A 22,945-nucleotide genomic window follows, 5' to 3' on the forward strand; every position below is an offset into this window, starting at 1 on the left:
GAAAGACTGGAGAGCGACAATCCGCGACACGAGAGGCCCATGCTCCAGCGATAGGCTGCCAGACTACCACGCCACACGTGGGCAAACAGTAAGGATTACTGCGCAAAAGGAATCACCCACAGTACACATTCCTACCGCCGACGTATACCTCTCGCACACGTCGGAAAGCTTGGCTCCCGAGGCTGCAAGCTCGCGGTGCAGTTTTCGGTGGTGAATCCAAACAGCCAATCACGTCCGCCCAGGGTCTCTCGCAACTGCCGAACCGAGAAAGCTTGAGAAGCAGCAACCAGGCCAGCACTCTCACGAGACCTACGAGCCAATCGTCAACTTTACCAATTGTCCGCCCACCATGTCCATGTCAAACGAGGCCTTGCAGAAGGTGCGTCAATCATTGCGATGTGATGGATAAAGAAAAGAGCGGGGATCTAACGCGGGAAACACCCAGGTCCTACAAGAAATCAGCCAAAAGAAGGCCTTCGCCGAACAACAACTCGTCATTGTCAAACAGCAAAAAGCCGCCCGGACGCGAGAGGGGCGTATGCTGCAACTCACTTCCTCGGAAGTCTCGTCGTTGCCTGCGGAGACAAAAGTGTATGAGGGTGTCGGCAAGATGTAAGTTGCGTCTCTCGATATTCGCCCCTCGCGACTGCGGGGGAGGAAGTGGGATGAGATGAGATGCAGAGACTGATCGCTATGAACAGGTTCGTCTGCACGCCTATCCCGGATGTGCAGAAGAGGCTTCAGGAGGAGAGCGAGGCGTTGAACAAGGAGATGAGCAATCTGGATAAGAAGGAGGATTACCTTGAGAAGACGTATACGAACAGCAAGAACAGCCTTGAGCAGGTGCTGAAGGGCGCGGCTTGAGTGTGCTGTCGGTATTCCGTCATGGTCATGAGATCAATTCAGAAAATCGGAACGAGGGTTAGGAAGACTAGAAAGAGTCTACCCAGATGTGTGCTCTTGCCACCGAGTGGTGAAAAGACAATGGTGAACACCAGCTTCTACTCTACGGATGATAGCAGAAAGTTGGTTGTAGTACAGCCACAGATTCAACACGATATTGATAACACACGACCCACTAGAATTCTTGACGACCAGATACTCCACGAGATGATCAATGATAGTCGCTCGAGTATGAAGTAAAGTGTTTATTTCGCTTTTACTATGCCTCTAACTCTCACCCTACCGCATCCTAACAAGCATCGCCTCAACACCCTCCAAGCACTTCCTCACCTCCTCTGCCGCCCTCGCTACATACGCGCCATCCACAACCCTATGATCAGCACTCCAGCTGAACACACACTCCTCCCTCTTGATCAGCTCATCGTTCTCCCCAAACGCCGGCACCACTCTCGCTTTACCGATACCCAAAATACCAACTTGAGGTCCAACGATGACAGGTGCCACAGCACCGCCGCCTATGCTGCCAATGTTGCTGACTGTGAAGGTTGCACCAGTGAGATCGGCGGATGAGAGCTTGCCAGCGCGTGCTAGCGAGCTGAGGCGTTGGATCTCTTGAGCTAGCGAGGCGATGCTGTGGTTTTGTACGTTCTTGATGACAGGGACGAGGAGGCCCGCCGGTGAATCTACTGCTACGCCAATGTTGTGGCTTCCCTTTAGTATGATCTGTGGCTTGTTCGGGTTCGTCGTAGTGTCGAGATGTGAGTTGAGTAGCGGGAATTGCTGGAGCGTGAGCGATACGGCCTTGATGATAATTGGCAGCGGCGTTATCCGTTCTGGCTTTTCGCGACCTGTGTTGTACTTTTCGCGGAGCGAAGTGAGGGAGCTGAAGTCTACAGCGTCGGTGTATAGGAAGTGGGGGATGGACAAAGATTTGGTCATCTGCTTGAACATGCCAGACTGAACTGGGGTCAATTGCTTGACTTGGTCCTCCACTTGTTGTGTGGTCATAGGGGCCGGGGTCGAAGTTGGCGATGGTGTTGTAGTGGTTTGCTTCATCGATTCGACGTGCCGTTGTACGTCGTCCTTGAGTACGCGACCCTCCCGTCCTGTGCCTTCTATATCCTCGATCCTGAGCTTGTGCTCCTTGACCATATGTCGCACAGCTGGTGTGGCAAGCGATGCATGCTTTCCTGGCTGTCTTTGTGTTGTAGACGGTTCGGATGGTAGACTCGTGCTTTGATCTGAGCCAGGCACGTCTTCAGTCGCAGCCTTTGTGTCATTCCTCCCAAGCTCAATCCCCTGTTCTTGTGGCTCTACAGAGCTTTGTGCTTTTTGTTCTTGGCTGCCGCCGCCTCCGGTGAGTAAGACCTCGTCGTCTTGTTTGCCTGATCCTCCGTTGAGCAGGGCTTCGTCGGCAGGAGAGATGTCGCTTTGAATGTCAATGTCTACTAGAGGCTTCTGGAATCAGCTCATATTCGGTAGTACGTTCCGGATTTCAAGCTTACCTTTCCAACCTTCGCCATATCATCCGCCTCGTAGTACAACTTCTTGATGATGCCATCGAATCGCGAGGTGATCTGCCGGAGATTAGTCGTCGCCCTGCCTGTATCCTAGACGGTATGTACCTCGACAGATGCTTTATCCGACTGCACTTCGCAAATAGGGTCGAATTGCTCGACGCGCGCGCCGGGCTTCACGAACCATTGGATAACCTGGCATTCGGTAATACCTGGGCACAGCATGATTAGCCGCAGCCACCAGCATCTCTGACTCGCCTACTTACCTTCTCCAATATCCGCCAAAAGGTAAGGCTTGACGATCAATAGCCGTTTTGTGCCCCGGAACCCTCTTCTCTGCTCGTGTATGCGAATGTTTGTATTCCTGGGTGTAGTAATTGACGCGCGGTGGGCGAGGTTTGGGCGCGAAAACACGCGGGACGCTTCTCTGCTGGCGAATGACTTCATGGTGGGCGTGATTTGTGTGCAGATTCTTTCTGTGAAAGAAACATCTTCATGTACTGCCGCCGAGGTTTGGTATTGTGAACGACCAAAGCCGACAGTTACCGCAGCCGATGACACAAGTGGAAGCTGGGGTAAGCCACTAGCGAGTTTGGGGTATAGCGTTTCGCGGGTTAAGGAAACAGGGGTCCGTGTGCACAATCTCGTGGGTACAACGGCACGTAGCCTCACATGTTGGAACGACTGGTATTTTGCAGGTGTATGAGATGAGAAGGTTTCTATTATGAAGTATCGTCTTTGGGGCCACGCGACTCTTTAACGAGGAGGCACTAAATGCACACCATGATGAGAAGACTCTTCCAGCAGCCATTAACTCTCTGAGCATCACGAGGTGTGAGCTTGTACAGAATGATAACGACCTCCATCTAAGCTGTCCCTCACTAAAAATACAGGAGCTTCAGTGTACAGCTACGGTTACAACTGCATCGACATCAGATCACCAATGCACGTACAAGTATACATGCTACACCGCTGGCCCCCTCCCGATCCACAGCCTAAAACTACGGAAAGGACCTCTCCTATTGTCTGTGTTGTTGTACTGGAATCCAGGACCTAATGTCAACTGATTGGTGTTGAAATACAGCCACCCATCCAAAATAGCCATTGAATCGGCATGTTGAATCATCGCATTCCTCACCAACGTCTTGACTACGTAGTCGTCCGGTGGTATGAGACCAGATCCTCCAGGTGAGTTGCCGTTCACTGTCATGTTGGTTTCGGATTCCAGGGTGTCGACGTAGTATATCGCGTTCTGTTCACTCGCTGCGATGTATACTCGGCCGCGATCGTCAGCGGTAAAGCCAGCTTGCTCGGAACCGCATTGGCCTGGATTCTGTACGGCGGCAAGGACTTCAGTGTCTGTCAAACTTTGGTCGACAAGAATCTCCTGAGAGATGTAATAAAAGCGACGGGAGGCTAGAACGCCCCAGTAGAAGTTGCCGGATGCTATGATACCGTCAGTAACATAAGCACACATCAGCTCAATTTCACGTACCCAAGGCGATGCCATCTGCGGCAGTGGTGAGATGACCTTTTTGTGTGCCATTCCAGGTGTAGATGAGTTCGCCGCCATATGAACCGACGTACTTCTCGTCTGCTCGAACAACACTCGTATTGAACAGTCTGCGTACCGCATTGCCGTTCTCGAGATCCACCGCTAGTAACGAGCTATTTTTGCTAGCATCAGTGATGAAAGCATATCCTTCTCGTCCACCCAAAGTCGTGTTGACACGCATGTCATTCATATTCATCCGATGCGACAATAGATCCTGGGGTATCACATAGGTCTGAAGATGCTCTGCCGTCGTCTCATTGAAGCTCATGAGCTTTGCACCTCCAAACATCGTATTGGTGTCTGGGCTGGCGTTGGCTGGAATTCCGCTGTCAACCACCCACAGCCTTCCCCGGTCGTCGAGAACAATGTTCTGAACGTTGATGAAGCAGGTTGCCGGATCCTGACCCGCAGTGCAATTCTGGATAGCTGCGTTTGGCCATGGTTTTTCGTCGTTGTACGATGTGCAAACCACCACGTTGCTCGGTGTCTGGCCCGAGTTGCGAGGGTATGTTAGGTAGAGGTTGTGCGCGGAATCGACGGCTAGACCGGTGGAGGGCTTTTGGGAGTCGTGGATAGGTTGTAAAGGAGGGCCAACGAGTGTGAAGTCTTGGGGATAGGCACCAATGGTATATCCGGGAGCGAAGGGATGATAGTCTCCTGATGATGTCTCAAAATAGTCTGATGCCAGTGAGATGGGAGCAAATCCCAACGCCAGTGCTATGAATCTCATCTGGACGGTACAACAACGGCCTCGGGACGTCTCGGAGGCTGCAGGGTTTCTGAGGCTATATTGAAAAAGTTGTAGCGCGCTGTTGTTCTCACAACTATATCAGTCGAAAGTGGAGTGTTACGCCCAGAGATAAAAGAAGTCGAGGAGCTTCACTCAAATAACGTTTCGAGGTCCCATGGTTCCTTCCCGCGTCCGTCTGTTGAGGGGCCCGAGGGAAACCATGACCTCCGCGTTAGCTACGTATCTATTGGTTACCAGCCGCATGGGGACATGGTAAAGTCCAGGTAATCCATGAGGATAAAGAGGGGTACCTAGTTTTCCGGAGATACAGTAGGCTGTATATCGCAATACATTGATTAATGATAGGCATATACACGTGTAAGCATTGCGCGATATTATGAACGCGTGCCATCGGCTACCCATCTCGTACGATGCAGGCGATTAGTCTTCAAACCCAGCAGAATAACATGGGAAAGCTTAAAACAACACTTGGGGATGAAATGACATCCGGATCGTCCTAAAACTAGTCGCGGGCTGATCGATCGAGATGATGGTGCGGGAATGACGTTTTGGCGCGGAAGGAGAGGGCGCACGACCCTTCGTGATTCGCGACTGCCGAAACGCGTCTGCTAAGGAAGGCACCGCCAGCACTCACAACAAACGACACGCATAGCCATGCGTAGTTCCGATGTCCACCTACGCATTGCAAACGAAGACAATGCTACATTCAGACTCTGAGACGCCCACGCAGTTGTTACGACTAGCCGCCAAACGCGACGAATCCAAGGCCCCATTGCCCTCAAAGCAGACGAGAGACTCTCTCTGCGGTCTCGGAGCCTTCACCAAGCCGTTCACGATCAGAGAGCACTCTGGCTCACCGTACAAAAACAAGCCCACCACCTTCAGACCCGTACGAGTCATTGGGCGTTCCCAGCTGCCTCTGACCTTCCTCGACATTTCCGCCGACGAGAACTTCGCCCCGAACAGCCTCTTCGCGGCACATATCGATATACTGGAGGATGGAGAATGTGAAAGCCAAGACTATGCTGGCCCCAAGATACTCGTCGCACGCTTCGAGGCAAAGAATCTACTATACGCCATAGAGCGAGTGAAGCCACGCGTCTATAGTATCTGCAAGCTTGCGGGCTGGCTCAAAGAGAAGGATGTCACAGACTTGTGGGACCCCAGAAATTTCCAGAAGCTGCAAACACGCCCAGGACCAGAGACGAATGCGGCCGTACAAGGAGAATGGTGGCAACAGGCCGCTGTAGAGACACACACTGTGGACCTACCACCCAGGCGAGCGCGGATGACGATGATGCGACCTAAGTTACAACCAGAGATAAAGAAAGAGCATGCACACCAACCGGACCTGGCTTTAGAAGCCCCGAGGAGCGAATACCTGGATACGACTTCTACGGAATTCCCTCTAGAAGCTATGCCGGACGCGCCATCGCCACAAGAGCAACTTGCCTTGCTCGTCCAACAATACTTGGATGCAATTTACATGTCCAAAACCTCACTGGCATACCTAGCGAAGGGCCCAATCACTCGAATCCGGAACACATTTACTTCAGCTGAAGAAGGAGCGCCGCCTACACATGAACTTGTCACATTCTTAAGAACTATGCTGCTGAGTCCAAAGGCCAGCGAGAAGAAGTACCACGAAAAACTACCATCCTTGATTAAAGAGATGCCACCCGGAAGCTACTCGGATGATGAGCACGCCCCGAGTGTCAGCAAGCCGAAGAAGTCGAAGAAAAAGATGAAACTCAGTCGGGAGGGTGTATACCCACAAGAGGAGGCATTCGTCAGGAAGTGGTGGCAGTCGGAATTGCCGAGTGGCGACAGTACGGCTCCAGAGACTCTAGACCAGCGTATCAAGAGGCGCATTGGAGATTTGCGGGTTCGCGAGACGCTTGCGCAACTGATTCTCATGCTCGAAATCGTTGCACTAGAGACGCTCTCCACACAGAAACCACCAGAGCAACAAGCTACTGCAGACGGAAGTCAAGCCCAGACCGAGCAGCCGATGCCGAAGAAGCGCAAGAACAAACTTGATGACATCAACCTACAACTCGATCTGCTGCTGGATAAGCTTTGCATCTGGCATGCTACGGAAGAACTAGGTATACTAGATTTTGATGAAAAGCCGTCACGTCAACACGACGGACCCGATGGATCTGGACGAAACAATTCGAACGATCGCTTGCACAGCTTCTGCGTCGAAGTCATTATCCCCTTCTACATCAACCGATTACCAGAGCAGGCGCTCATGGTGAATAAGAAGCTGGGTGGGCCCACGCATAGCTTACCGACAAAACGCAAAGCTGTCAGGCCACCACTCACCTCACGCAAATCCGGCAGTTCGAAGGAACCCGAAGCAAAGAAGTCACGACGATCGCTGGCCCGGGTCGCTACCGACAACACGGGACGGACGACTGAGCGAATAACACCGTCCCTGAGCCGATCTGCCACTGATTCCGCGCTGTTAGATGGCATCAAACGAGAAGGCAGCGAGGTACCTCTCTCAGCCATACCTTTCCGACGCAGTCCATCTAAGAGCGCTCGGCAATCGATGTCCCAGATCCGACATCTGCAGGGTCGTCAAATTGATCTCGCGGAGCCTTCGGCTGCTGCATCAGCTAAGATAAAGCACAAGCAACGTGTGGAGGAAGATCTTCAAGAGGCTATTTTAGCTTTGAAGAAGCCCAACCGTGGACTAGCTGCTGGTGGCTACATCGCCGACATCGAGCAACGTGGTCTCGGTTTGCCCAAACAGTCGAGAAAGCCAACAGTCACTGTGAGGAAGACCATCAGAGACGTTCAGGTGTCAGCGACACCCCGGGCTGGGCGGAGGACGAAGACTTTGGTTGAGCAGACGCCAACCCACCACCACTACGATCCGTTCGTTAGACCTCCCGGAGCGGAAGCGCCCCCCTCGAGCGAGTTCTGCGTGCCGTCCTCTGGAGTCCGCCCACCAGCTACAATGGTGCCGGCAACGGGCCACCGCCACTCGACGGCTCGAAGTCTAGCGCAGTCCGGTATTGCCGAGACACCGTCCAAGGCGCCAAACAGCCTACCATTCTCTACAGACTCGGTTAGGAGGAAGATCTTTGCAACCCCATTGAAGGCGGCGGCGTCTTCTTCTGACGGCAGAGGTCCTGCACAATCACACGTGTTCGAAACTCCTGTCAAACCTACAGGTAGTCCGCCTCCTAATGACGCCCAATTCAAACCTGCTGCGATTGCTGCCACACCTACCAAGCCCGCGTCTGCAACAGCGAATAAGGTTGCACCGATCGCGCTCGCATTCGTAAACAAGCATGATGCTGAGCCATCGATATACGATGCCTTGGGATGGAACGACGATGATGATGGATTTTGATATACTTACGTGAGATTGTTACATATTGATGGCACTGGATTAGCGAGCATACGATTGATTGGCATGCATGGGAGCATTGGGCGGCGTGTACAGCATTCTGGAATTTGCGTTGGCGTACGAGACGATGGATTAGTTACACGGTTCATGATTCCCCTGGGTAATTACTAAGAGGCCAGCACAGCGCAGTAAGCTCAAATATATGCTCTCGCACACGTTCCAAGCTCAGGCCGCCGTGTCCCCATAAAGTGCAGACTATGCTTACTTGAAGAGGACAAGCCCGTGGTCAGCGCACGCCTGCGGTGACGATGGCGGGTCTGGGCGACCACAAAACGAAAGAGGAATTCTTTCGCGTGTCTGTGTATCGTGTCCGTGAAGCGTTCCACAGTGTTTCTTTCGGGGAATTGCATGTGCCCGCGACGCGATGCCATAGTGTGATCGTGTGAGGCGACAGGTACCCGCGCCGTGAGGAACCAGGGATCGTCGCTATAGCGTATATTAGAGCCGGCGTCCCTTGCAGTAGACGACTTGGGCCCACGCCGGATAGGAGAGACGGCCACTCACAGCACAGCGCACCCGTGGCCGCGATGGTAATTTGCCGGGGATCACCAACAGTCGGCCCTTAGCCTATGCCCCTAAAGACGCCTCCAGTTGCCGGCTGGCCCATGCAGCCGTGTGTCCAAAGGCCTAATCACGCTCAAATTATGAAAATCAGAGAGACGCGCCTGGTGTCTCTCACTTCTCGAGTCCTGATTTCCCTGCCCTTACACTGCCCGACTTGGATCACACAGGAAGCTCGCGTCGCCAAACCTCGGACCCCGAACATGCCCATTACTGCAGCCAAGCTAAGGTAGCCGACCCATTTGGACAACTGCAGTAGCCATGGCTGTCGCTGCGGCTTCCCGTCCTGCGCCCCATGGACAGCGCTCGCCAACCCTCAGCGATGCGGGCATGATCCTCCCCTCGTTCGAGGCCGACTTTGAGCGCGCTGCCTCTCCGCCCGTTGCTGAGCGCCCGCCCTCGCCGTCCGACCTCTATAGGCACGCAAACTCCAGCCGAGTCAGATTAAGTTCCGCACCGCAGGGCCGGCGCCGCGCCTCGCAACAGACGAAATCCCCGTCCCTATCAGCACAGTCCTCGCGCTCCACGCTGCGCAACATGCCCGACTCAGACGCGCCTACTAAGAGCGTGCCTGCCCGTGACGATGCCCTCGCTTCGTCGCCCACCATCCAGAATGCCCTGAGCCGCCATTCACCCAGCACGTGGCACGGGCAAGATCAGCACAAGATCAGCCCTACTTCCAGCTCCGTGTTCAGCGAAGACTTTGAGCACTGGCCGGGGTTTGACAGCCACGACAACTTTGAGGACAGCGGCGTGGATCTCGAGGAGCAAGAAAAGCGCAACCACCACCCCCGGGACAGCGACGCCGGCAACGGCATGGGCAGCGAGCGGTGGCACGAGGACCGCACCAGTGGCAGTGACGACGAAGACGACCCGTACTCGTCGGCTGCACTGAGTCGGAGGGCAGAGATAATCTTGGCCAATGCGAAGAAGCGGCTGAACGTATGCGCTTCTTGATGCTGCCACACTTCGGACGATTGCTAACGGGAACAGGTCATGGAAGGAAACCTCCGTGGTGCGCGAGAGTCACTCGTCGTCTCACCCACGTTCCACTCGAGAAACACATCTTCCGACTTGACCTCGCATATAGCGGCCAGTCGCGACCGAGACCGACGACTGTATGCTGGCATGGGCCCGATCCCTCCGCGCATCAACTCTTATCGCCAGTCACTCCTCACCCCGAACGGTAGCCCCAGCCATGCACGCGGTTTGAGCGAGACATCGGTGCCACTCCCGTTCACGCCTTCCTACTCGTACCTGACCCGGACTACATCCAACAAGCGCGCATCGAGTGCATTCGGCCATACCAGCGGTCCATGGTCGCCTGAAAGCTACGGCCAGGGGCGTTTCCCCATCAAGGAGTCTCGAAGCGTGGAACATCTCCGCAATCCTCGCTCAACCTGGAACAGCAGCGAACGCGAGTATGCTGCAAGATCCGCCTCGAGGAGCTCACGATCCCCAACTGCACTGGAGACTTTGCCGGAGGATGAGGACGGACAGAGGGTGCATCGCTCCACATCTGCAGCCAGTGGTCTCCGCGACCAGATGAACGATCTCAAGGGTAGAATCTCTAGTCTGAAGCTCAAGGCGCAGGAAGACCACCTCCGACGCAGAAGCATACAGAGCCTACGCGCACCGAGCCCCTTTACGTCTTCTGACACATGGCATCCAAGAAGCACACCGACAAACGCTGGCTTGGGCATTACGACAGACCCGTACGAAGAACAGGAGCGACCCTTGACCGCCACTACCACCAACTCCCAGAAGCACGGCGAGAAGCTAGTGACGCACTTCAGCAAACTAAATGGGACCAACGGACACGCATACTCTGTCCAACCATACGACCAGGCCGAGGCTGAATCAAACGATCCGGAAGCATACGAGGACGAAGAGGCGGGCGAGACAGAGGAGCCAGACTTCGTCTCGGTCAACGGAGAGGACGTCCCCGATCCCGAGAGTGTATACGAGGACGCCGTCTACGAGATGCCAACCACTGAGCGACACGAGGACCGTGTAGATGCGTTCGACTACGAGACCTTCTTCTTGCACAGTGCAATGGGCACCTACAGCGTGGAAGATCGCCGATCGAGTACTAGTTCGGGCTCCTCTGCCGCAACTACGCGGCCCGTGACAGCTGTCCAGACAACGGATGAACTCGGCATTGGCGAGAAGAGAGCGTCATTCCACCAGCGCAATCCCAGCGTTGACTCGGTCTCCACTGTAGCCACGTTCGCGACTGCAGCTGAAGAACAAAACGACGATGAAGAAGAAGAGAACGAGCAAATGGATCAGTTCTCTCAGCAGATACTATCGAACCAGAACCGATCTGTCTCGCGTCCAGGGACACAGAACGGCCTCCTCTCTCTGCGTTCTGATTCAGCAATCAACATGCGACGCGCTAATGGCTCGTCTCCATCGCAGAGGTCACTATCACGTGGCTCGTCTTCGCCTGGAGAGCTCGCCAGCGGACTCCAAACCTCGAGGATATACTCCATCCTCACTGAAGGCTCCCGAGACGAGCCACGGGTGGCACTCAGCGAAGAAGAGACGCAACTCATCTACGGCCTTGCTGCGAGTATCCAGAACGTATGCTCCAACCTGCAGCACACCTACGGCGATGCCTACGAACGCAAGGCATGGCGACGAAGACTTGACGAAGCTCGCAAAATACTTAATGGCGAGGGCGAGGATGGTGCCGATGACCAATCCTTCTAATGCTCCGCAGTTAGCCCTCGAACTTTCCTTTCTCAGACTTACGGTAATGTCTAACTCGACTGTAGCGGTTTAGCGTCACTCGTTTCCACCTTTTACGAGCTTACTCCCTATCATGTGTAATTTGGGACATCCCCCACCTTCTTTTCGATTTCACCTTTTCCTTTGCTTTGGCAGATTTGCGGTGTCTTTTTGCAGGAGGTCACGACTTTGGAACTATAGATAATTTCTCTTATGTGTATTGATACCCGGGAGGCAGCGGCGGGGTCACAGGACTCCGGTGTATGTGGACACGTTTTTTGTTCACGCGTTTGCAAGTACTTCTTAGCTCTAGAATCTAACATGCCCGTCATCCATGTACGTAGGGCTGCGAGAACCAATCTACGATCTACCAACCCAGCACGTTGGGCCTGACCGAGTGTCAAAGTCATGCCAGCGCCCGTGTCTAGAAAGCCGTCAGAAGACGGTGGAACGACGGGGTGGAGTCGGCGCGAGATTTACCCCTCCCGAGGCTGTCACGAACCTAGATCCATGGGAGGATTGCCTCCAAGTTTGGGGAGAGCGCCCCACCAAACACCGTCACGAAGCCACTGCATGCATGCAAAATACAGTCTGCTGTGCGTTGTTCATGTACCATCGTGGACAGCGAGGTGCGACGGCAGGCCTAATGCACGTCTGCGACGCGTGCAGGTTTGCCGCGCTCAGCGATGGAGCGCGATGTGTGCCGGCAGCGCGCTACGATTGGATCGCGCACGGCAACGCTGGACTGGCGGTGTAGGAGTCGGCCGTGGTAACCACTGCAACTGAAGGCTGCCAACAGCACGGATACCCACTAGAGCCTCCGCAATTGGCCCACCGCGGCGTGGCTGGGGGCGTGCTAGACAGAGAGGGATGGTTCCGGAGGGCCATGCGCTGAACTGAAGCACAACATTGAATTATCCACACGACAGGCTCATGCAATGCGCCCCGGCTCTAACCCTAAAATTTTGCCCAGCGGAATAACTCCAGCCTGCCGCCCGCATCGCGCATCGACGTTTCCCTGCGTCTGATCGCATCGACACATCTCACGATAGCTGGGCCAACCCTCTGCTCAGCACCCGCCGCCGCCCACAGCTCCGGCCGAATACCCCTCGACGAGCCACCCCTCATTTTTCGACATCTCGCCTGCGGCTGGTCCGGGCGCGTGTGTGACGACGGTGGATGAAACGAACCGCAAGCTCCAACCGGCTTGGTGCGCGCAACGACTAAAGCCTATTCGACCCCGATAACGATTGGCGTTGCGGAAACACATCCATACACACCACACAGTCCTTGTGACCACTCGCGACGCCTGCTCCCCTGCTTTCGCCTCTGACGCTCACTGAATCTGAATCTGCGCGGCGTCCGTCTCCTGCATACTCCGTGCACTTTGTACCTGCTGCGACCGCGACTGTCTTATTCGACCTGTGCCGATCGCCGCGTCTTGGAGTTCTAATATTTGGCCCGTGTAATCTGCGACGGATTGCATCACCATCGTCACCTGTTGAGGGCCGCATTCCTGCCCTCGTGTACTACTAGAGCTCGCCGCATCGAGACCCTGCAGCAGCAGACCAGCACCGCGAAGGAAGTCACGCTGCACCAGCCCGCCCCCGTACCGTATACGAAAACACCTGCCGCCCGCGCAATTGCAACCTCGCCGCTCCACGCTCGCGGTTTCGCACGAGCGCTCATGTGCCTACCTCCGCCCTGCTCCTTCTATTTGCGCGTCTCACACTCGCACAATGTCTCCTGTCAGCTCTCGTCGCGCCGTCGCCGCCGCGCCATCTGCGAGACCAAGGACCCTGCCGCTTTCGAGGACTGGATCGGCTGAGCGAGGTTGGGACAGAAAGACTCGGAACATGCAATCCGAGGATGTTTGCAGCTACACCGCCGGAAACACATCAGCATGGGAGTCTGAGAATGACTGGCCCATTGCTGAGTTGATAGCGGACATGTACCAGGCGCTGGATCGGCTGGAATGCCCCAGTGCTGGTCACAAGAGTTCGAGTAGAGGTTTTATCTCGGTACGACGACACTGCTTTGTTTGGTCTCTTGTCCATGTTTGGTGCACGATTACCCACACTCCCTGCCAACTGCTTTCCGCATTGTTTAATTCCTGGTTCAACTTCTAACAACTATTCAGCGGCCTAATCCCATGACCCAGTTGTCGCGGTCTCCTCCATCAACCCTCGAGTCCTTCCCGGAGTCATGGAGTCCAGCCCTACGAAGCTATGGATCCCCACCACCCTCATACGATGAATCTATTGCAGACATGCCCCCAGACTATACATCCACCGATGCGCTAGCCTATGCAAAAACGCCTGATTACTTACCGTTTCCTTCTTTCCGCGCATCATCACGTTCTAGTGTTCGAAATGGTTTGCGCAAACGCAATGCTTCGTCTCCAACAACTTCATTCTTCCTTGATGTGAAATCTCCATATGTGGACATCGATTTTGGCTACAGTGAGACAGGCATCAAATCGCACGCGAAGAAGAAGGCCAAGGCAGCGGCCAAGCCTAAACCTGCAGCTGCAGCTACACCAGCAGATGAAGGCAAGAAGGAAGAGGAAGCTGGTGGTGGCGATGGTGGGGGTGACCCGCCTGCCGATAGCGGGGCTGGAGGCGATGGTGGCGACGGGGATAAGGGGAAGAAGAAGACCAAGAAGGAGAAGGAGGAAGAGGAGCGCTTGAAGAAAGAGGAGGAGGAGCGTTTGCAAAAGGAGGAGGAAGAGCGCCTGCAGAAGGAAGAAGAGGAGCGGTTGGCGAAAGAGGAGGAAGAGCGTCTGGCAAAGGAGGCTGAAGAGGAGGCCGAGCGCAAGAAGAAGGAAGAGGAAGAAGCGGCAGCTGCAGCCGCAGCGAAACCATCGATACTAAACGCTACAGCTGGCTTGAGTTGGGGAAAGGAGCCAGCAGCAGATGACTGGGCCTCGTTTGGTGCGGCCGCTCCCGGCAAGAAGAAGAAGGGCAAAAAGGGGAAGGTGTGTCATTTCGGCTTTTTAGTTACACATAGCAGCACGCTAACTCACGATAGACGGCCGAGCCCGCACCCCCGCCTCCTCCTGATCCTCCAGCGGAACCGCCGACAACATTCGACGATATTAACCTGGACGAAGCAAGTGCGCCAAAGATTGACATGAATTTCAGTGATACGGGCGCATCAAAATCTGGATTTGGACTTCCCGGGCTTGGCAACTGGACCTCCGGCTGGGGCTCATCGAACAAAGACGCGACTGCAGAAGGCGACAACCCTTGGGGCTCAGATAAAAAGAAGAAGGAGGACGGATTCGATTTCGATTTCGACGCGTTCAAGAGTCCCCCGGCTGAGGACAAACCTGCTGACGATGATGGCTGGGGCGGTTTACTCGCTTCCAAGACCAAGAAGAAGAGCAAGAAAGGGGCTCTGATTGATGACAGTGTGCCAGAGGTACCTCCGCCGCCGCCAGAGCCTGAAAAGAAAGAGGAAGACGATTCATGGGGTGCATTCAGCTTTGGCGCCACCAAGGACAAGAAGAAAAAGAAGAAGGGCGTAATTGAGGAAGAGCCCCCGCCACCTGAGCCAGAACCAGAACCTGTCGTCGAGGCTGAGCCATCGCCTGCTAAAGAGGAGGACCCATGGGGTGGTGGTTGGGGAGCGGCTGCTGCTGCTGGCACCAAGAAGAAGAAAGGTAAGAAGGGAGCCAAGGAAGAACCTCCACCTCCCGAGCCGGAAGCCGAACCTGAACCGGTACCTGAACCAGAGCCAGAGCCGGAGCCCCCGAAAGAACCAGAGCCAGTCGTGGATCCTTACGCAGGACTCAGCAAGTCGCAGGCGAAGAAGCTCAAAACCAAGTTGGACAAAGAGGCTAAGCAGAAAGAGGAAGAAGATGCCAAGCGCGCGAAAGAGGAGGAGGAAGCTGCTGAGATCAGGCGACAGGAAGAGGAAGAGGCAGAACGGATACGCTTAGAAGAGGAGGAAGCCGAGCTGAAGAAGATGGAGGAAGAGGAAGCCGCCGCTGCTGCTGCTGAAGCCGAGAAGGCTAAGCAGAAAGACGACACCTGGGGCGATTGGGGTGGTGCAGCTCCGACAACTACCAAGAAGAAGAAGAAGGGCAAGAAAGGTGCAGAGGAAGAGATTCCGCCACCGCCACCACCCCCTCCTGAGCCTGAAGCTGAGCCTGAGCCCGCCCCGGCTGAGGACAGACCAGTTGATCCGTGGGATGATTGGGGCTCAACACCCCCTGCTGCTGTCAAGAAAATGAAGAAGAGCAAGAAGGGTGTGCTTATCGAACCTGTCATCGAAGAGCCGCCGCCACCACCGGAACCGGAGCCTGAGCCAGCACAAGAGGACGAAAAGGGCACCGACTGGGGCCTGAGTTCGATATGGGGCGGAGGAAAGAAGAAGAAGAAGAGCAGTAAATCCGTCGAACTGGACTCGCTTCCCGCACCTAGCCCAGAGCCCATCATCGAAGAACTCGCTTCCGTTCACCAGCCCGAAGACGTCGAAGAGCCCAAGGAAGACGAATCCGACGATTGGGGCGCGCCATCTTGGAGCAAGAAGAAGAACAAGGACCCAAAGAAGGATGCGCCAGAAGAAGTTATCGAGGATACCAGTACACCCGTTCAGAAACCCGACGAGGATGATCCTTGGGGAAGCGCAGCCTTCAACATCGGCAAGAAGTCAAAGAAGAGCAAGAAGGGCCTAGTCCCACCGAACGTGCCGACACCGCCGGGAGAATTCGAGTCAGAGTTTCCGGCGCCGAAAGAAATCGAAGCTCCTCCCCCAGCTGAAGATGAAGACATCTGGGCTGCTCCTGCTACTGTCACCAAGAAGAAGAAGAGTAAGACTGTCAGTAGTCTGCTCAGCAAATTCGAACCCGAAAGCTCTCCACCAAAATCGACAAACGATACTTTCGAGGATCTTATCTCGCTCGACGACCCACCGCCCCCGCCTCCTGAGCCAGAACCAGTAGTGGAAGAAGCTCCAGCGCCAGTCGAAGAGAAAAAGAAGAGCAAGAAAGAGAAAGAGACGAAGTCGAGCAGCATTTGGGGCTCTCTCAGCGGCTCCAAGAAGCCGAAGAACGAGACGCCTACAGAGAAAAGAGTGCGAGAGAGGAAGGAGAGGAAGGAACGAGAAGAGCAGGAGCGTCTGGAGAAGGAGGCTGCTGAGAAAGAGGAGGAAGAGCGCCTGGCCCGCGAAGCTGAAGAGGCGGCGGCTGAACAGGCGCGTATTGAGGCCGAAGAAGCTGAGGCAGCACGTATATTGGCAGAGGAAGAGGAAGAGAAAAAGAGGAAAGAAGAGGAGTCAGCAGCCTCAAAACTGGCGGGTTGGGGCGCCAGCATTTGGGGCGCTTCAAAGAAGAAGACGGAAACCCCAAGGGAGAGAAGAGCCCGCGAGAAGAAAGAGGAGGAAGAACGCCTGGCGAAAGAAGCTGCCGAGCAAGCAGAGAAGGAGCGTCTCGAGCAAGAAGAACAGGAACGTCTCCAGCGCGAAGAAGAGGAGCGCCTAGAACAGGAACGCCTCGAGCGTGAGGAGCAGGAGCGTATTGAGGCAGAAGAAGCTGAGCGTGCTGCTGAAGAAGAAAGACTCCGCATCGAAGCCGAGGAGGCTGAGAGAGCTCGCATAGCTGCAGAAGAGGAAGAAGCGCGTCGCATAGCTGAGGAAGAAGCTAAAGCAAGTTCCGGATGGGGCATGTTTGGCTTAGGGAAGAAGAAGGAGTCGAGCAAGGCGAAGCGTGAGCGAGAGGCCAAGGAGAAGAAGGCGGCTGAAGAAAAAGAACGGCTGGAGCGTGAAGCCAGAGAAGCTGCTGAAGCTGAAGCAGCTGCCGCCGCCGAGGCCGAAGCCGCTGAAGCCGCCGAGGCGGAGAGGGTTGCGAAGGAGGCGGAAGAGGCCGAGTTTGCTCGTATTGCTGCTGAGCAGGACATGGTACTCGAGCCTGAGCCAGCCCCGAAAGAAAAGAAGAAGAAAAAGAAGAGAGGCGTTGTTGAAGAGCTTCCACCGCCTCCGCCGCCCCCACCCGCCGAGCCTACAAATGACGACGAACTGTTCGATCTGATCAAGGATGAAGACGCAGGTGACCTCTTGGCCGAGCTCGAGAAGCCTACCAGGAAGGAGGAGAAGGAAGCAGCTAGCGGTTGGGGCAGTGCGTGGGGTATCTCTCTGCGCAAGACTAAGCCTGAACAGCCAAAGCCCAGCATCTGGGATGAACCAGAACCGGAGCCAGAACCGGAGCCAGAACCCGAGGTCGAGGAACCCGAGCCGGAGCCGGAGCCGGAGCCAGAGCCAGAAGCTGAACCAGAGCCAGAGCCTGAACCTGAACCAGAGCCTGTCAAACTCACCCCCAAGGAGGAGCGAAGACTCAAAAAGTCCAAGAAGCATCGGCATGTGGAACCAGAGCCAGAGCCGGAACCAGCCCCAGAGCCCGAGGTTGAAGAAGCCCCTCCAGAGCCAGAACCTGAGCCAGAACCGGAGGTGATCGTCGTTGAAAAGCCCAAGAAGAAGCTGTCCTCCAAGGAAAAGAAGAAGCTGGAAGAGGAGAAACTCAAGGAGGAGAAACGGCTGAAGAAGTTAAAGAAGGCCGGGAAGTTAGTCGAAGCTCCTATTGTGATTCCTGAACCCGATCCAGAGCCCGAAGTACCTGCCGAGAGATCCCCTCCTGCACCTGGTGCATTCCCTGACGACGAGGGCGATACGATGGACTTCCATGATGCAGAGGATGCAGCGCCGCCAGAAGATCCTGAACCAGAGCCTGAACCTGAACCAGCCGCCGAACCGGAACCAGAGCCTGAACCAGCACCAGTGCCTGGACCTTCGATTCTTTCGGAGCTGAAGAAGTTGAAGAAGACCAAGAAGAGTAGCAAATCAAGAGGGTTCAGTTTCGACGACCCGCCGCCGCCTCCGGAGCCAGAACCAATCATCGAGGAACCTGAGCCAGAGCCTGAGCCGGAAGCTGAACCTGAGCCTGAACCCGAAGCTGAACCTGAACCAGAACCAGAACCGGAACCGGAGCCGGAGCCAGTTAAACTCACCCCCAAGGAGGAGCGGAGACTCAAGAAGTCCAAGAAGAGTAGCAAGACAAGGACACGTCAGCCAGAACCCGAACCTGAACCTGAACCTGAGCCAGAACCCATTATCGAAGAAGCGCCTGAAGAAGCAGACCCTGACATGGACGACGACGAGGAAGCTCCCGAAAAGCTTCCTACACCACCTCCAGAAGTTGCGCCTGAGCCCCCGTCGGAATCTCCAAGAAAAGAGCGCGTCAAGCTAGGTCGCAGCGCTACCACGGCCGCTGGAGGATGGGGCTTATTTGGTGCGGCCAAGACTAAGACCAGAAGGGTGTCTGGTGGTGAAGACGGCGCCGGCCTTCCCGATCGCACAAAGTCTGTACGAACCTCGTCCACTCGGGACAATGACATCAAGTCACGTTCATCAGGCTCGGACAAGGTGCACTCATCCAAGCCAACGGTTTCACGGTCCAAGACGGCCCGCGCTGGTACTGGGCTAGGTGCCATGTTTGGTGTTGCTCCGCCCCCGCCTTCACGATCAAAGTCACATCGCACACCCAAGACAACGTCGCGCCGACCCTCAATCGACCAGGACGCTGCTATGATGTCGCCGCCACAAACAGACACTGATGCGAGGGTCTCTTCAAAGGCCGCCAAGGTCATGGGCATGAAAAGCTCGTCGCGCAGGACCAGCACTCGGGACGCCAGAGATAAGGGCTTCCGTCGAGGTGAGCCGTTCCCCGCTAAGCACGATGCGCCTGTCATTGGCCGGCGCAGCCGTAAGCAAACATTCGAAGCTAACCCTATGGCAGCTGTTCCAGACCCGTATCCTATTGACGACGACCAAGATCTTGACGATGAGTCTCCTCCCCCAGCTTCCCGTCCAGAGCCATCGCGTCGCAAATCCAAGCGCGACTCTGCGCAACCCCTTGAACCCTTGACTGCACCGCCTAGCGCTGACGATCCCATCGTCGTCGACCCCATGGACCTGGACCCTGCCCCAGCTGAGGCTGAGCGGCCCCGCCGCGAACGTGAGCGGGAGCGACCTCGTCGTGCGCGCGGCAACTCGGATGCTATGGGCACGCTTGCTGGTGTCGCAGGTACTGCTGCTGCTGTGAAAGGCTTCAAGGGAATGTTCGGCCTCGGTCGCAAGAAGGCTGCGCCGGAAGAGGCACCCCGCGAGCGCCGCCGGACCGCCTACGAGACCGAAGACGAGCGCAGACATCGCAAGCGATCGACAACCCGTGGAGGCGCAACAGAGGATGAGGCGAAGCGGTTGCGACACGAGCGCCGCAGTCTGCGCCATCCACCTCCTGAAGATGTTATGATGTCAGGCGCAAATGGCACCCCTGAGGACTACGATGCTGAGCGAGAGGCTCGACGAGCTGAGCGTAGATCCAAACGCGATGGAGACAAAGGAGCCCGGCGCGCTGAGCTTGAAGAGGCAGAGGCCAAGGCAGAGCGCCGTCGCGAACGTGAGCGCGAGAACGAGCGTGCGACTCTTGCAGAGAAGAAGGCCCGTCAGATGGCTGAGTTGGAGCGTCGCAACCAAGAGGCCGAGGAACAACTGCGTCGTATGGCCGAGAAGGAGGAGCGAAAGAAGGCACGAGGCGAGCGCAAACCGCCATCCGACGAACGAGAGCGCGAGAAGCGTTCTTCGCGCCGCAAAGACAAGGACCGCGAAGAGCCCCGCCCAAAGACCGAACGTCGTCGAACGGTGCACGTAGACGAAGACGCAGAACGTCGCCGTCGTCACGAAGAGCGCCGCGCCGCCAGACGAAACTCCGAATACCCCGTCGCAGCCAGCGGCGAGCCCATCACCGACTACTTCGACGAGCGCAACGGCGGGGCCCGCAAACACCGCAGTTCGCGCCAGGCCCGCGACGAGGAAGAAAACATGCCGTACAGCAACAACAAGAGCGGCGACAAGACCTCGTCGTGGGTCGAATCCCTCTCCAACGAGCCACCCCTCCCTCCACCCATCTCCGAAACCGTTCTCGACCCCGCCCCCGGCGCGCGCGAGACCCCCGAGGAAGACGAGGAAACCTTCTCCCAAGACGAAGACATCCGCCTGCGCATCGCCGGTCGCAAGGGACCCAAGCGCGATAAAGAGCGTGCTGAGCGCCGCAAGGCAGAGGACAAGGAACGCGATCGCGATAGGACGCACAAGCACAGTCGCCGGGCTACACACTATGAGGGCATGAAGACGGTTGATGACGACAGAGAGCGCAAGAGAGCGTCCCGCCGCACAAGCTACGTACCTGCGTATGAAGAGCCGCCTGTGCGCACCTGGGATGGCAGACCGGCTGTTGATGGCGGTGCCCCGGCTGTCAAGAGGGGAAGCTGGTTTAAGAAGATGTTTTAAGCCGCGCTCTTCTCCTTCTCTTCTCTTCTCTTCTTCTTGCTCACAAGCTTTTTGGTTAGCCATGGACTTTTGGTTTACGATGTAATATGGGTTTTACGAAAGATTCATCTTGGATGTGTATATGTTTTGGGATTGTTTGGAAATCTTTTGGATTATGGGAGGATGACAGCGAAGCGACAGCGTGGTTTGGATCTCTTGCTTGATTAGCATTGCGTGGCGCTTTTTGATTCGTCTCTCTCGATCTTTTCTTGTCTACTTTACTTACTTACTTTACTTCATGAGAACTACTTTGTCTTCTTCATTGCTTCCTTCGATCTATCTTCTTCTTTTCTTTTGGCACCTTTCAGCGACGCTGCCTTTCTGTGATATCCTGGGTTAGTTTTCTGTGGGTATTCACTGGACAGGAGGCGGATGGGATGTGTAGGAAAGTCAGATAGATACCCCCTCTCTTTTAGTAGTTCTTCAATACTAGCAATCTTTGCCACTGCGTATCAATCCTGTCAGCGTACGTGTGAGATTTCGACTATTTCAGGTTTCATGCAAGTCATAATCTGCATTGTTTGATCGTCGTTTGGTATATCAGATACTGCTTTAACACCCAGCCATGACGCCTATCGCCAAACCCATGCTAGTTCCTCTCGGATGCTATAAACTACTCATGCCTCCATCTTCCTAAACATGCTTCCCACTCCTCACCCATCCATCTGTACAATAGTGAAACGGCCATTATAGGCCCATTTGTCACAGCTGCACAACCGCGCCCTCAACGCCTTCCTGAGTCTCCATATCATCGTCGTCCTCATCATCATCCAGATCCTCATCTTCCTCCTCAAACCCAGTCTCCATCTTCAGCGTCTTCAGCCTATCTTTCATCTCATCTTTTTTGTCTGCCTGCCACCGCGCCAGCGCTGCTGCAGAGTGTACTTTGAAGCCGAAAACACGGGGCTCGTACCGCCGTTGCGATTTCGGTGGCAGCATCGCAGGGTAGACTTGGAAGAGGATGTTGTGGAAGGAGGTGCCGAAGTAGGCACCGTCGATTACGGCGTGGCGGGAGGATTTGGGGTTGTAGAGGTCTTCGCAGCGGGCGCAGTAGAGTTTTACGGGGGAGGCGTTGGGGACGTCGGATTGACCCATGGGGAGGAGGGGTTGCGATTCGCACATTACGCGGGGGCATTTGCCAAAGTCTGATTTCTTGAACTTCTCAAGCTGGGTGGTGTGTTAGTGGTGGGCGCGAGGCATAGGATATGAGCGCTTGACGTACCATTTTGGCAAGGCCCCTGGTAGTGACGATGTATCGTGCGTGGACGAGTCCGTAGAGATGCCGTGCCGACTTCTCGATCTGTTCCCGCATATCATCGTCGCAGTCGAAGTCGAACACGTCTGTGACGAGATCGAGTGCATATTGGTAGTACTGAACTTCGGTGTTCAGGCCTGTTAGGTTGAAGCGATCGGTGAGGTATTCTTCGTCAATCTCGCAAAAGTATTCGTTTCCTCGGGAGGATATGAACTACTTGTTTGTTAGCCTGCGTTGAAATAAATAGCTGTGTCTTCTCTTCTACGCTGTCGTGATCTTCCCACCAGTCGGACCACCACTCGCTCTGCATGAGCATGAGCGGGCCCCATTTGGCCGAGAAGATAGTATAGTCTTCATCGACTTCGAACGAATGGGGGCACCTCAGCGTGGAGATATAGCCGTCTTCGCCGCAGTCACCGCTGGCGCATGGTCAGACGCGACCTGCAATGAAGGGCTGGCAGAGCATACCACGCCATGAGGTACCTATAGTTCCACCCCGACGCCCCCAAGGTTTGTAGAGACATGACCAGCGATCAAAGAATACCGGTGTTGGTAATGTATGGAGTTCAGGTACTCACCCAGTCTCGCCAGTAGCTTGTGTAGTCGCTGTCCGTGTCGCTGTTGAAGTCGTCCATGTTTGCGCTTGCTCTCGGCGACGATGTCCGAGGGGGTTAGGGCGTCCGTATGTCTTGTTTGTAGGCTGCGACCACCGGCGGGGTGGGGCGGTGCGATCAGGCGCAAGCTCGGGTCGGGACGCGGTTGCGGAGTGAATTGCGCGCCCACCTAGTGGGATGGCAGTCGTCGCATCCCACCTCCACTGCTTGTTTCTCCGCTCCGGTCGCGCTAGTCGCTTGGGCCGCGT

General features: G+C 55.5%; 7 protein-coding genes across 7 annotated transcripts; 4 read left to right on the forward strand and 3 right to left on the reverse strand.

Moving 5' to 3' along the window:
- Positions 1–349: 349 nt before the first annotated feature.
- On the forward strand, positions 350–864 carry J4E84_009888 (uncharacterized protein; the record flags this gene model as incomplete). The annotated part of the gene is made up of 3 exons (XM_049392447.1): positions 350–379; positions 446–612; positions 702–864. 3 exons carry the CDS (start codon positions 350–352, stop codon positions 862–864), a joined length of 360 nt encoding a protein of 119 aa, XP_049239854.1.
- Positions 865–1,182: 318 nt separating this feature from the next.
- On the reverse strand, positions 1,183–2,867 carry J4E84_009889 (uncharacterized protein; the record flags this gene model as incomplete). Its single annotated transcript, XM_049392448.1, has 4 exons — positions 1,183–2,361; positions 2,409–2,480; positions 2,529–2,632; positions 2,687–2,867. 4 exons carry the CDS (start codon positions 2,865–2,867, stop codon positions 1,183–1,185), a joined length of 1,536 nt encoding a protein of 511 aa, XP_049239855.1.
- A 517-nt stretch (positions 2,868–3,384) lies between these two features.
- On the reverse strand, positions 3,385–4,705 carry J4E84_009890 (uncharacterized protein; the record flags this gene model as incomplete). The annotated part of the gene is made up of 2 exons (XM_049392449.1): positions 3,385–3,866; positions 3,916–4,705. 2 exons carry the CDS (start codon positions 4,703–4,705, stop codon positions 3,385–3,387), a joined length of 1,272 nt encoding a protein of 423 aa, XP_049239856.1.
- Positions 4,706–5,423: 718 nt separating this feature from the next.
- On the forward strand, positions 5,424–8,093 carry J4E84_009891 (uncharacterized protein; the record flags this gene model as incomplete). Its single annotated transcript, XM_049392450.1, has 1 exon — positions 5,424–8,093. One exon carries the CDS (start codon positions 5,424–5,426, stop codon positions 8,091–8,093), a length of 2,670 nt encoding a protein of 889 aa, XP_049239857.1.
- Positions 8,094–8,972: 879 nt separating this feature from the next.
- On the forward strand, positions 8,973–11,426 carry J4E84_009892 (uncharacterized protein; the record flags this gene model as incomplete). Its single annotated transcript, XM_049392451.1, has 2 exons — positions 8,973–9,653; positions 9,705–11,426. 2 exons carry the CDS (start codon positions 8,973–8,975, stop codon positions 11,424–11,426), a joined length of 2,403 nt encoding a protein of 800 aa, XP_049239858.1.
- Positions 11,427–13,183: 1,757 nt separating this feature from the next.
- J4E84_009893 (uncharacterized protein) lies at positions 13,184–20,789 on the forward strand (the record flags this gene model as incomplete). The annotated part of the gene is made up of 3 exons (XM_049392452.1): positions 13,184–13,442; positions 13,916–14,421; positions 14,475–20,789. The coding sequence occupies 3 exons, from the start codon at positions 13,184–13,186 to the stop codon at positions 20,787–20,789; spliced, it is 7,080 nt and encodes a 2,359-aa protein (XP_049239859.1).
- A 741-nt stretch (positions 20,790–21,530) lies between these two features.
- On the reverse strand, positions 21,531–22,718 carry CKB2 (casein kinase 2 regulatory subunit; the record flags this gene model as incomplete). Its single annotated transcript, XM_049392453.1, has 3 exons — positions 21,531–21,995; positions 22,051–22,296; positions 22,662–22,718. The coding sequence occupies 3 exons, from the start codon at positions 22,716–22,718 to the stop codon at positions 21,531–21,533; spliced, it is 768 nt and encodes a 255-aa protein (XP_049239860.1).
- Positions 22,719–22,945: the final 227 nt, after the last annotated feature.

Source organism: Alternaria hordeiaustralica, assembly GCF_023758085.1.
Source record: "Alternaria hordeiaustralica strain BMP 2776 chromosome Unknown scaffold_33, whole genome shotgun sequence".
Classification (NCBI taxonomy): Eukaryota; Fungi; Ascomycota; class Dothideomycetes; order Pleosporales; family Pleosporaceae; genus Alternaria; species Alternaria hordeiaustralica.